Below are 13,931 nucleotides of genomic sequence, written 5' to 3'. Positions count from 1 at the left end.
ATGTGGAGAAAACAGATGCTTTGACATGATGACATACAGATTTTACTAACATTTCCTTCTGTCATGAAATTTTCATATAAAGATGAATATTTTCTTGAGGCACCATTTATAAAGGTGGTTTTTATGTTAGAAGCTGGTGTTGGCCAGGTGTGCTGGCTCATGCCTGCAATCTAGCACTTTGGGAGGCCGAGGTGGGTGGATCACAAGGTCAAGAGTTTGAGACCAGCCTGGCCAATATGGTGAAACCCCATCTCTACTAAAAATACAAAAATTAGCCAGGCGTGGTGGTGGGCACCTATAGTCCCAGCTACTCAGGAGGCTGAGGCAGGAGAACTGCTTGAACCTGGGAGGCGGAGGTTGCAGTGAGCCGAGACCGCGCCACTGAACTCCATCCAGCCTGGGTGACAGAGCGAGACTCCGTCTCAAAAAAAAAAAAAAAAAAAGCTGGTGTCTTTTTAAAATCCTTTTGTAAATTAGTTTAAGAAGAGTTAAACACTAGCCCTTTCCTTGTTCGGTTCACCTGGTCTGCGTATGCATGCTTTTAAACGTGTACCAGGCATATGAAGTGGTTGTGATTTGTAAACTATCATCATAAACTCTTAAATCCTGCCTTTTACACTCTTGCCACCAGGTGGCTAAGAAAAAAGAAATCAAGAAAAAAATCTAACAGTTATGCAAAGGACTCGTAATCACTTTCAAGTTCTGCTTCAGTGGTGAAATATGAAACTATAGACGGACTGCGTTTCAAGAAGGAGAACTGCTGAATAAGTGACAGGCATTTCAGGCAGCGCCCGACCAGATGGACAGCTCATGAGTGTTCTTATTTTCTCAAATATTGACAATGGGAAACCAGATTTTGCTCATCTAAAGCTTTTGGAGACTCTCTGAGCCTGTTCCACCTCCATGCTGTCCCCTGGATGTCGCTATTGTCCGGACCAGTTAGCTTTGGGACAGAGGTTCAGCTTTGGCCTCTTGGATTTCCAGAGTGGAGGATGCCTGAATCCTGACCACAGCAGCAGGCTGCCCTTATCCTTAACCCATCAGCATCAGGAAACGACATCTGCAGAGATGTTCAGTGCCCTCAGAATTGGCTCTAGGAACCCAAAGTAAAATTCTCCAAACTGATGTTAAGGTCTCATGCATGTCATTCTTTGATTCTGTGTATTAACAGTAAGATGCTATGAGGAAATCCATGCACGAGGGATGATAGCGTGGCAGGCTGGAACACGCTTTTTAGATTTACTTTCGTGGACTGGATCTGTTAAGAGTAAGGCCAGCATCCTAGGGCACAAACCGTGCTCTCCCCAGTGTTTCCACAGCGTCATGAAGGACGATCTTGTCCCATGAAACAAACCCTACCCGTCTTCTTGCTGGGGGGTCAGCAGCTGCTCTGCTTCTCCTGTGCACCCGGGGTTGCTCTTCAGTTCTCTAACTTAGTAAGTTGGACTGGCAGCCTCTTGGTTGTACGCCATTTTATTCTTGATTCGCTTTTCTGATTCAAAGTGAACCTGAGTGCCTTAATCCTCTAAGGGGAATTAATTGCTTGTTTCAGTGCTTAATTCTGATCCTGGCTCAGTCCCCATGGGGACAAGTTTCTTCCTGTTAGGATCTGTGTGTGTTGTTCAAAACACAATCAGAAAGGTAATGAAGTTTTTCTTATGACAGAAGCCAGAAAAGCAGGCTATTTTCTTTTCTATTGCATAAGTAGTGTTCTCAAACTAACTTTATGTTATGAAGGATGCTATTGAACTCAATACATAAAATGTAGAAAATTTTAGTTGGTCATTCTAGCAGGCTGGATTATTTCCTAGAAATGAAGGTTAACTTTTATTGCCTGGTTTTATTTTACAGAAATAAGCTATTATCTTCTGCAGAAGACAATTACTGAACTGATTTTCCAGAGTTGGAATTAACCTTCTGTGGCCTAGTCACCTTCATTTCTATGTAATATCACCCTCCCAAGCATTTTTCTTGATTTTGGAAAATCATTAAGGCCACAACCACTACTCGATATGCCTGATGCCCTCTCCCACTTATAATGTGTTCATTTTTATTTTTTACGGGGCTTCATTGAGAAGACTATAGCTAGTAGATATTTCTAGAAGATCTTGATAAAGGATGGAGTTAAGTGGAGACCTGAGGAGGGAGCAGGGATAAGGAAGGGCCAAGAGGAAGAGGGAATTCACATTCATCAGGTGCTCATGCCTGCACAGTCGGCAGTCAGTGGAGGGTAACTCTTTGGGGTAAATAGGAGGAAATGGAAGCTCAAGGACTTGAAATCACTTGCCCAAAGTCCCACAGGCGCTCAGGGATGGAGGCAGGAACTCAAGTCAGGCCTGTTGTGGCACAGTGGATTGTTTGATACTTGCCATGCACTCTGTCCCTAAATGCCCATCTACAGAATTCTGAGGTTGCCTTTCCTGATGCTGGCCCTGCAAGGGCTGGGCTCACACTGTGTCTGATGCAGCAGGGCTGACTTGGGGGCAATTACTTCACATTAAGGTAGAGACCAAGAGAAATACTTGTTTTAATCTGGAAAAACTCAGATGGCTTGCCTACAGCCGTTTCTTACCATTACTCATTAAACCAAGCCCTTACATTTTATCTAAGACTCTGACTCTAACCCTGTGCCATGGAAAAACAAACAAACAAAAAACTAGCATGGTGAGAGGGGGCAGGGTTGAAGACACAGTAACATGTGGCTCTCAGAAGGTGGCATCCCCTTCTGCAGTGGCAGTGTCACCCCTCCCAGCCCGGCCCAGGGGCCTGGTGCACCCAAAGAGGAGCCCGACATTTTCCCAGCCAGAATGAATCACAGGCACATTCTGCTGCGGTTCTGAGAGGCATCTGGCCAGTGTCATAGACTTTTCATGTGTCCTGTTGGTTGTGATCCTCACAGCAGCCCTTGGAGATGGGCTGAACATGAGAGACAAGGAACAAGAGTACAGGGAGATGAGAAGCTCAAAAAACAACAAACAAAACCCAAAGCTAGCAGAAGGAAAGGAACAGTAATGATTAGAGCAGAGATAAACAAAATAGAGAATTTTAAACAACAGAGAAAATCAGTTAAACCAAGAGTTGGCTGTTTGAGAAGACTAACAAAATTGACAGACCTTTAACTTAAATAAAAAGAGAGAAAATATCTAAATAACTAAAACCAGAAATGGACGAGAAAACATCACGTCCTACAGAACAACACATCTTGCAGAAATAAAAAGGCCAAGAGAATATTATGAACAATTATGCCAACAAATTGTCTAACCTAGATGAAATGGACAAATTCCTAGAAAGACACAACCTACTGAGACTGAACAGACCTACAACTAGTAAAGAGACTGAAGCAGCAGTCAAAAATCTCCCCCAAAAGAAAAGCCCAGGACCAGATGGCTTCACTGGTAAATTCTACCAAACATTTACAGAATTCACACCAGTCCTCCTGAAACTCTTCTAAAGAATGAAGAAGAAGGAACATTTCAGTGTTGAGCATCACCCTGATACTAAGGCCAAAGACACTCCAAGAAAGAAAACTACAGACTAATATTCTTGATGAAGATCGATGCCAAAATCCTAAACAACACACTAGCAAACAGAATTCAACAACACATTAAAAGGATTATATGCAATGGCCAAGTGGGATTTATTCCTGGAATGCAAGGATGTTTCAATATAAGAAAATCAATCAATGTAATACACTACATTAACAGAATGAAGGAAAAAACACACAGTCACTTCAATTGATACAGAAAAAGCATTTGACAAGATTCAACACAACTTCATGATTTAAAAACACTCAACAAAGGAACAGAAGGAAATTACCTCAACATCATAAAGGCAGTATATGAAAAGCCCACAGCTAACATGATACTCAGTGATGCCAGAATGAAAGCTTTTCTTCTGAGATGAGGAACAAGAAAAGGATGCTGCTTTCATCAGTTCTGTTGAACATAGTTCTGGGAGTCCTAGCTGGAGCAATCAGGCAAGAAAAAGAAATTTAAAAGGCATCCAAGTCAGAGGTAAGAAGTAAAATTAACTCTATTTGTAAACAATATGGTCCTGTATAGAAAATGTAAACATTTCACCTTAAAACTTTTAGAACTAATAAGCAAATTCAGTGAAGTTGCAGGAGACAAAATTCACACAAATAATTATTGCATTTTTATACACTAACAATAAGCAATCTGAAAAGACAAACTATTCCATTTATGATAGCATCAAAAAGAATAAAATACTTAGGAATAAACTTAACCAAGCAGGCAAGATGTGTACACTGAAAAGTACAACACATTGCTGAAAGCAATTAAAGAGGACACAAATAAATGGAAAGACATCCCATGTTCATGGATTGGAAGATAATATTCTTCAGATGTCAATACTTCCTAAAGTGATCTACAGATTAATGCAGTCCTTTAATGCAGAAAGAGGAAAACCCAATCCAAAAATTTATATGGAAATATCAAAGGACCTTAAATAGACAATGTGATCTTGGAAAAGAACCATGTTGGAGGTCTCATACTTCCTGACTTCAAAACTTACCATAAAGTTACTGTAATCAAAATAGCATAGAACAGGAATTCCTCCTTATCTGTGGTTTTGCTTTCCATGGTTATTGTTTAATGGGTACAAAGTTTCAGTTTTGCAAGATGAAAAGGTTCTGGAGACCTTTTTCACAACTCAAATATACTTAACACTACTGAACTGAACACTTAAAAATAGTTATGATAAATTTTATGTTATGTGTATTTTATCACAATTTTTAAAACTCCACAAATTAAAAAACAGGAAATACAGAGAAGGATTTGGTTTATCAGATAAAATTTAAAACAAGTAGGGAACAAAAAGCATAGGGAAGTGTGTAGGGTGCTTTGCAAACCATCTCTGCCATTGCAGAGCCTGAGTCCTCCGCCATACTTGACAGGGTCACCTCCCTTGGGCCTTGGGGTCAGTGCAAGTGACAGAGCCAGAGAGGCTTTTGGAGTCCAGCAGGCCCAGGTTCAGTTCCTGCTGCTGCCTCTCACCAGCTTCGGGCCAGAGCCCTCATCTTAGTTTCTTCATCTGTTAAATGAAGGTAATACCACCTACTTTACAGAGTTGAGAGCATTAAATAAACTGAGATGACACAGGCTACTTAGTGCGGGGCCCAGTACACCCAGGTGAACCTCGGTCGTCGGTAAGCAAGGTCCCAGAAGTCCTCCCTGGGAATTAGCCTTCTTCAGAAACACCATCCTCCAACTCTCTTCTCCTCCTACCTCTGTCCTAAGCCTGCTTGTCCACTCTTGGATGAAATATTTTTCTTCCTTTGCAGTTGAATCCCCGGAATAGTGAAAACAATGACCATTGTGTGCTGAGTACCTGCTCTGTCCTGGCATCTTACAACTCTATTCCAAAGTCTGTGCTGCTTCCATAGGACTGTTCTCACTTCTTTCCATTTTGCAAGTTCTCAGCCTGGCGGCAGTCTCCCTGCCCGAGTGGATGGTGCCACCACCTCTTACTGAAGGAGCGGTTTCTGAGGGAGAGCGCCTGTGCTGTGCAGCTGTCTCCCGCGAGGCGCCCTTTGACAAGTCTGTCTTCTGTCTCCCCTCAATGACACTGTGGCTTCATGGAGTCTCATTGCATGCCCAGCACTTAGCACAGGGCATCCCTGCATGGCTGCGTTGTTCCCTGCAAGGCTGCATTTAGGCTTTCCTTTTCCTGCAAGTGCTGCCTCGTCGTCTTTCCTTTCTCTCGTCTCAGCAGCAGGAAGAGCAAGTTCTTTCTCTGCCTCCCCGCTGCCTGGCTCCTTCAGCTATCACCAGCCATCCCCTCTACCCAGCCCTCACTCTGGTGCCACAATTGCTACTTTCCTGGCTTCTTCACGGGGACCTGACATACCCTTGAGTCTCCTGTACCTGAAGAAAACCTCCTTGCCATCCTTCTAAGCAAGCAGTTTCTGTCTTGTCGCTTCCTTTCTGGCTCACATCAAGTCTCTCAGAGGAAGGGGCTAGGGCTGGCGGTGCAGCAAGGGAGAAGACAGGGAGGACAGGCCCTGTGTCCAGCTTCCTCCTAAATGCTACTCAAACGACCCACAAGGACAGTGGAGGAAAGCGGGCGACACACTTCTGGAAGACGGAAAACAGAAGTGAGTGACAGCGGACTTAACCTAGAGACACCCAAAACTTAAGCTCCTGCACAGTGAGAGGCTGACAAGTAGTCAGCTGAGCAGTGTCTGCAACGCTGGAGGAGTCCAGAACCGCAGGCCACAGAGGCAAGGACAGGCCAAGACACGGAAAGGCTGGGAGTGTGCACAAGGTGCAGGGAGACCCCACTGCTTCCCCTCACACCTGGCAGAGGATGGCGGGTTCCTTTCTGGAGAGCTTGACAAGAACACCTCTGTGCTGGGGACACAGGCCTAGGTGAGTGGCGGTGAGGTGGCACCCTGAAAACAAGCATTGGGGGAAAGTCTGCAGAGCTCCCAGCGCCGCTCCCCAGAGTCCCGTGTGAGGCCTGCCACCTGACAGCTCAGCCTCACTTCCAAAGAGTGGCTCAGCTTTCCCAGCCAAGATCACATGTGAAGAAAATCTCTTGAAACACAGATACCAAAACAGAGAAAAGAGGGAGTTAGGAGAAATGGAGGCAATGAAGGGAATGAAGAAAACTTAAAAAAAAAAAAAAAAAAAAGTATTGAGCCTGTGAATGAACAAGAAGTTGAAAAAAAACACACAACAAGAAAAATATATTGGAAATAAATATCATGGCAAAAAAATTTTTAATAGAAGAAATGCAAGATAAAGCAGAATATAATATAGACCTGGAGGAAAGGAGAAAATATAAGAACATTGGAGGCTGAAGTCAGGACCTCCACTGCCGGAATATTGGGAGAGCCAGAAACAGAACAAAGAGGAAGGAGGGGGAAGAAAATGCCCCCGTGATCCAGGATAAGGAGCATTCAGATCAAAATTCCAGCACAATCAATGAAAACAGAGTCTACATCATCAGAAAATTCTAGAATCTGAGGGATAAAAGGAAGCCCTTAAGAGCCTCCAGGGAAGAGCTCGAGTCACACACACAGGGGACCTGGATCACAGCGCACTGACTTCTCCGCAAGAACTCGGAAAGTTAGAAGACAATGAAGAAATGTCTTTAAAGTTCTGAGGGAAATGATTTCCAGAATCCTCTACGCAGCCATGTTATTAACCAAAAGTGGGAGAGAATACACTTCAGCAAAATGTGGCCAACATCCCAGCCAGAGGACGGGACAGGAATGAGGGTGGCCTGGATGGCAGCGACACAGAGAGCCCAGACTAGAGCTGGTAGGGAGGACCTTCCAGCGGATGGTCAGGACCCGGGTTCTGGCCATGCTCTCAGAAACTGCGAGGCTGAATTACAATCCTAGAAACTAAGCGAAATGCAAAACAAAACAAAAAACAAACTTGAAGCAATTTTTAATTTCAAGAAAAACATAAAGTTGTCCAAGAAAGGAAATGTAATCATAGTATGCTCTGTGTCTTAGCCAAGAGCCGTGTTTGCATGGTTCTAATGCCGAAATAGATCTGGGTCTGACCCAAAACTATGATGAGTCTGTTGGGAGGATGGCGGGATGTGGTAGGAGAGCCAAGGGTCAGGCTTCTACAGTGATGACAGCAGCGGCACACGCTACATGTCAGCAGATCACACAGGACCACGTGTGTTGGTACCCACCACGGTCTCTGAGGCAGGCTGCTACTGTGACTTCAGTTTACAGTTGAGGAAGCTGAGACACAGAGAGGTTATATGATCTGCCTAAAGTCACACAGTTAAAGTCTGTGCTTTAGAACCACTATGCTCACCCACTTTTTGAGTAGAAGGGCAAGATATGATTTAAGACATCAAGAAGTAGCAGCGTAAGTAACAATATGGAGATAAATGCTGAACACAACAGTTAAAAGCCTTAAAAGTGTTGCCTCCAGGGAGTGGAAAGGGGTAGGAAACTTCATTTTTCTTACAAAGCAATCTATTGACATTTTGGACACATGCCATTTTAAAAAACTGCATCAGGGAAAGCCAGGCAGGCACCTGGCAGTGGAGAGCTGGTCTGCAGTGTGACTACGGCCCTAGATCGCCACCAGCCTGGGACTCGGCTTCCTCACCTGCAGGTGCTGGACCAAACAGTTTCCAAGTTCTCTTCTGGCTCTTCATGTTCCAGCAACAAACAAGACCAGTGATTTAGAGAGCACGTGTGCTATAACGACAACCAGACAGAGTGATGTGACAGACTGAGTAGGCCCTGCCTACTACTCCTGCACCCTCCAGGTCAGGCGCTGGTCGGGGCAGGAGCCACCTGGATGAGGGGAGAGAGGGTGCAGGAGATGAGGTGGGAGAGTTAAGTCTGCAGCAGGAGATTGACAAGGACCCTCTGGGTGGTGCACTGGGGGCAGGATCCAGGGGAACAAAGACAACAGGGATGCAGGCAGGCATTGGAGGGGAGAGCAGGTTGGGAGACGTGGCAGGGGAAGCGCTGATGGGTCTCACTGGGGGCTGGGATGCAGGTGTGGGGAGGGACATGAGTCCTTCCAAATGCTGAGTCCCCAAGGCAGCTGCACAGCAGGATCCAAACCATCATCGCCCCCCAGGTGCTTATCTTTTGGGATAGCTCCTTGCCCGCTGTTGTAGACAGCCGCTTCCATCCAGTGCCCTCTCCAGACACCAGTGCTGCTCTCAGCCGGTGCCTTTTGTCATTTTCACGTACACCCCCGCTCGTTTTCCCCAGCAGCCGAGTCCTGGCAATTTTAGGCCTGAGCACTTGCCTCTTCTCTTCCTCAGTACCGTCCTACCCCAGGTTCTCCTTAATTCACATCTCAACTTTCCTATCCCAGCATGCCCCCCAGGTCTAATCTGTGTCCGCACACTGGGAAGGGTGTCCCAGGGCTATCACATGGCCAGGCCCACAGGGCGCACGTATCTGGCTAGCCTTGTGTTTTTCCCACGGCCACACCTTTCCTAGTGCAATGTGCCTGAAGTCTGGGGAATACTGTTGTTGCACAGGCTGGTGATAGAACCAAGAGGCAGCAGACGTGCCTCTTGAGCAAAATGAGGCCTAGAACCCCCCAGAGCAGCTCTTGTTTGCTGAGAAGAAAACAGAAGTCCCATGAGTTCAGTGTGACTTCTTCAGTTTCTTCAGGGTCCACTTGTCCACATGATTGGTGGCAAGTGTGGTGTCCAGGGCCATTTCTGGCGGGTCACGAGCTGCTGCTGGTTCCTGGATAGCCGCATTTGTTTTCCTGCACCCGCAGTCCCGTCTGCAAAGCCCATCTCAAGGAGTCGCCCCACAGGCTGTCACCTCATGGCGGGGGCACACAGGGCAGCGGAGCGAGGGGCCGGGGAGAGCGGCCCCCACCCCTTTAATGTTCATTTCCATTTTTGTTTGAGTCACTTTCACGCAAATCACTTCTGTCCTTATGTAACAGTCTGTGGCCCAGACCCAGGCAAGTGGTAAATATTTACCTTCACGCTGGAGCCAAGATCGCTGCGGGGAGTCCCGTGAAGCACCACTGCCCTCTAAGACCTTGGAAAGGGAAACACCAGAAGGTGTGGGTGCTGAGCTCCGCTGCGTCAGACTGCCAGGACCTGAGTAGAACTCCGTGCTGAAACCTGGGTTCTCACTGCAGCTGGATAGGAGGTGGTTACAAAATTATATGTATTTTTAGGGTTATTTCTAATTTTTCTCTAATAGTTATTGGCAATTTTCAAAGTCCTTTAAGAAACATTGAAAACTGCTCAAGAAAATGGCAGTTCTGCAGGGCTCAGGTAGCAGGGCAGGCTGTTGGGACAGGTTTGACAGACTGTCCTAATACAAGGAGTGCCTTTTCCCAGATCAGCAGCTCTAGAGGGTGGCGGCCTTGCCTGGAACCTCCGCAACCTCCGCGCCCACCACACAAGGGCTGAGAACAGTGAGGTATGGGCTGTGCTGGGCTCAGGAGCAGGGGTAGTTGCTCACCTGGACAGGGTGTGTCTAGGAGGGCCATACTAGGGCCTGGACAGGGCGTCTTCTGGCCTTGAGCTGCTACGATGGGGGTAGGAGTTGGGAAGGGTGGAAGGCTGGTGCCCTCAGGGAGTCGGGGAGGCTGCGCAATCAGCAGGTCAGGACTGTGTTCCTCAGAGAAGGGTGGCCTGTGCAGGCGAGGCAGGGCTGCCCCTGCAGGGCTGAGGAACATTAGTCCATCCAGGTGGTGTGGGGAGGCTGAGGGCACGGTACTCCTGCCCAGAACGCAGGTGTCCTGTCTGCTACAGACACATCAAGGAAGTCACCAATGTGTGCCCCTTTCTCTAGCCTAGGGATTGGCAAACCCAAAAACACCATGCCCACAGGTTAGAGCCGACCTGGTGCCCGTTTGTGAACAGCCCACAAGCTAGGAATGGCTTTCACATGTTTAAATGGCCGAAAGTCAAAATATCTCATGATGTGTGAAAACTGTAGGCCATTCTCATCTGCGTCGGTAAGTAACGCCTTATCTGAGCACAGCCAGGCGCATTCAGGTGGTGCGGCCCCAGTGGAGGCTCTGTGGGCCGGGAGCCACGTCCCAGGTGCAGACACAGAGCTCCCACTGCGGGCTGACCTGTGGCTTCCCCTCTCCCCGCAGCTCTGCCCGGATGGCCCTAGTCTTCGTGTACGGCACCCTGAAGCGGGGTCAGCCCAACCACAGGGTCCTGCGGGACTGCGCCCACGGCTCCGCAGCCTTTCGGGCGCGCGGCCGCACGCTGGAGCCCTACCCGTTGGTGATCGCGGGGGAGCACAACATCCCGTGGCTGCTGCACCTGCCCGGCTCGGGGCGCCGCGTGGAGGGCGAGGTCTACGCGGTAGACGAGCGGATGCTGCGCTTTCTGGATGACTTCGAGAGTTGCCCGGCCCTGTACCAGCGCACGGTGCTGCGGGTACAGCTGCTGGAGGACCGGGCCCCGGGCGCAGAGGAGCCGCCAGCGCCCACCGCGGTGCAGTGCTTCGTGTACAGCAGGGCCACCTTCCCGCCGGAGTGGGCCCAGCTCCCGCACCATGACAGCTACGACTCCGAGGGGCCGCACGGGCTGCGCTACAACCCCCGGGAGAACAGATAAGGGGGACGAGCAGGGTGGGCCTAGGTTTGAGAGCCCTGGGGCTCCAAGATGCGCCCAGCCCATGCTGGGTGAAGGCGGAAGCAGAACAGGGCCCTTTCCAACGAATCTGCGGGAAAAGGAACCAATCTTTCAGTGGCAGCTGATTTTACAAATAATGTTGAGATACGAATAGCAAGGTGCTTCCCTCCCATCTTTCTACCTGGTAAGAAAAATTTAGGATTTTAACTCCCCTAAATGACATTTAGAGAACTCGTGTTATGCCTAATTCTTCTTCCTCCTCGTGTTGTTTCTGCTGTTGGCTCTGCTTTGAGCTCAAGATAATATTTAGGATCAGTGTAAAGACTTGGTGTTGCCGCTAGATTTTAGCAGCCCTACTATACTGATTCTGGCCTGTAACACCCGAGAAAGCCGATGTTACACGGCTGGGTAGAATTTGTAAAAAAGATCCACAGGGCAAGCATGCTGTAGATCAGAGTGTGTATAGCACCATTCTTCCTAATTTTCAGATCAAGCTTCACAGCAAATATTAAAGATTATTTAAATTTGAAGTCGATGTTTTGGGAAATCAGATATAAAAGTGTTGGTACTGTGTTTGACCCCCACGTTTTTTGGTATACTTACTTACTTATTTGGTAGAAGGTTCTTTACATTCTGATCTAGCAAAATAATGAACACCCACTTGCAAAATAATGAACACCCACTTGCTGGTAGACACAGCTGAGCGCCCGGACTTCAAGTGGAAGTTTATCTGAGCCCAGATCTCAGTAGCCAGACCCCGTCCCTGCCCCCTGAAGGGAGAGCATTTGGGGGTGGGTCCTTTCAAAGAAGAGCCAATGCATTAGTAATTTGTTCTTCAGGCCTGACAGAAGCTTAGCTTCCAAATACAAACAGCACTTAAAATAATTTTAGCAAGGCACGAAGTACCAATTACTACCCACCTCCATCTGATAATTGTCAGCATCGATTCAACTCGGTGCACGGCTCTTTGCTTCTGCTTCCCAGCAAAGTCTGAAATGTATTCCAAGAATTTCAGAACCAAATGAAAATGCAGCTGCTGTGATCCTTAGTAACCTCAATTCTCTGCTGGGAGAGCTCACTTACTCTTCAACTTAATGGCAGACTGTGATCGCTAACTGCATCTGGCACAAAAACATGATCATTATTTTTAGCTTCTTTTGCTTAATTGGAAACTTGCTTCACAAAAAACACAAAAAGGCTAGGCTGGGTCTCAGCTGATGAGCTCGTGGCGGCCCTGTGCTTGATGAGGGCGGTGAGGCAGCCCAAGCTCCTTGTGACTGCCCCGGCTTGTGCAATGGGGAAGGGACCAGGCAGTGCGCTCATCCTCAAAACAAACAAAAACAGTGGAGACAGCACCCCCGGCCAACCAGGAAGCTTCAGGGTGACCTCCAGGGGGGGTCAGCCACCAACAGTACACCCACATAGAGACACAGCGGGAAAGGGATTGCCAAAATCTGCATTTGCAGTCTCTGGTCCTTAGGAAGTTTTGAAAATCAGCACCAGGAGTGAGGGCCTCACTTCTAGAAGTAGTAAGGCAATCAGATGAAAAAATGGCAAGTGCTAATTTAATAAAGCAAGGCAGAGAACTGACATTTATATCAATCTCTTAAAAGGATCACAAAGAAATGCTGGTAGTCTACTGGCAGAGCCTGTCGCCTATATGTACATTGTCTTCATTCAAAGAAAGGGCAAACTAATATTTAGACAAATGCTCAGTTTTATTGATTTAATTTTGACACTAGGAAATCTCACAGCAGAAGTACAAATCATATGTACAAGTATTTATATCAATGAAAATTTCCATTGGTGATTTTTTGGCAGAATATTGGTCTTGACTCTGTGGAATAAATGATGACGTAAACGTAGCTGCACAGGGGTGTTCCTGTATAATGCTTGAATCAATTGTGTGTGAAAGCATCATGCAAATGGCTAATTAAATTGGGTGATGACTGAAAGGTTATAAATCCTTCATTCCAGCTCCACGAGCAGATCCCCTTCTCCAACTGTATCTCCAGCTTGACAGTGCACAGATTTCACCTTGAATTTTGAAAAATGCAGGGGGAGGGGAGAGTAAGAATCAGTAACCAGAACCAAGAGGCGGCAGGCTCCTAATCCATTTCTAAAAATGCACAGTCCTGCAAGCTCAGCAGCGCAGGGACAAGCCACCCCACCGGAGCCCATCGAAGGGACCCTGGTGAACAGGGAGGCGCCACGGTGGCCGTGGCTCACCCCTCCCCTTTCCCGTCTCCTCTGTCCTCGGCACCCTCACAGTGGCTGGCCTGAGGGCTACTCTCCGGAGCATTTGCGCTGTGGCCTGTGCTGTAGCACCATCAGGTCTAGGCAGGCTCTTCACTGCCAGGTGAGTTCTAACCCCTAGCCTCCCTCTCTGTGGTTTTTAGGTTGTGGAAATGTTCTCTGAGAATTAATGGAATACTTAGTGTAAAAGAAAAAAGGAACAAAACACACGACAGTCAGATCAGCTGCTGAGTAAGACGAGGACCTCCCTAGCCTGACGGGAAATGGAGTCCTTGGCAGGTGGGGCTGTGCGGTCGCCCTTTCCAGCACCATGGGTGTGTGGAACTGTGCCTTTTTGTCCTACCGGTTTCAGTCAATCTTTATCAAGTTTTGCTTTCCGAAATTTGTGTTCTGACTTAAAATTAGCAAGGAGGGGCTTGAGGTGGGGAAGAGACAGTCATTTGACTTCTTGGAGGCTCTCGCTTGGGCCTGAAAATGAAAAATGGATTAGAACTAATCGGCCACTGCAGATGCTGCTTGGACTGAAAAGGCTGCTTTCCACAATGCTCCTGCCTCCATTTAGCAGCCCTACTAGAGGACGCAGTGTTAGTGAT

The 13,931-nt window shown here is 47.4% G+C and overlaps 2 protein-coding genes and 1 long non-coding RNA gene across 7 annotated transcripts in view; 1 reads left to right on the top strand and 2 right to left on the bottom strand.

Annotated features, from left to right (window-relative positions):
- The window catches only part of GGACT (gamma-glutamylamine cyclotransferase), a 74,397-nt gene that overhangs the window by 45,129 nt on the left and 15,337 nt on the right, over positions 1–13,931 (top strand). For 3 of the 5 annotated variants that reach the window (XR_010109642.1, XR_010109641.1, XR_008620692.2), the window contains exon 3: positions 10,593–11,266. Coding sequence is in view for 2 of the 5 variants with exons in the window: in XM_003832054.6 (XP_003832102.1) it covers positions 10,603–11,064 (462 nt within the window). In the remaining 3 variants the exon portion in view is untranslated. Of the gene's footprint in view, positions 1–10,592; positions 12,948–13,931 lie in introns of those variants that run through there. The other 2 variants (XM_003832054.6, XM_008957430.4) reach the window with 1 other exon arrangement.
- LOC134728810 (uncharacterized) lies at positions 4,717–10,730 on the bottom strand. Its single transcript, XR_010109643.1, has 2 exons — positions 9,950–10,730; positions 4,717–9,620 (listed from the first exon to the last, which is right to left on the bottom strand). It is a non-coding gene; the product is annotated as an uncharacterized LOC134728810 (long non-coding RNA).
- Positions 12,782–13,931, bottom strand: part of PCCA (propionyl-CoA carboxylase subunit alpha) — a 439,968-nt gene continuing 438,818 nt past the window's right edge. Inside the window, exon 24 of the mRNA XM_003832051.5 lies at positions 12,782–13,119. Within this exon, the coding sequence (XP_003832099.4) occupies positions 13,051–13,119 (69 nt within the window). The 3' untranslated portion in view covers positions 12,782–13,050. The remainder of the gene's footprint in view (positions 13,120–13,931) is intronic.

The sequence above is a fragment of the Pan paniscus genome, chromosome 14 (assembly GCF_029289425.2).
Source record: "Pan paniscus chromosome 14, NHGRI_mPanPan1-v2.0_pri, whole genome shotgun sequence".
Lineage (NCBI taxonomy): Eukaryota > Metazoa > Chordata > Mammalia > Primates > Hominidae > Pan > Pan paniscus.
This window is presented reverse-complemented; position numbering and strand designations above follow the sequence as displayed.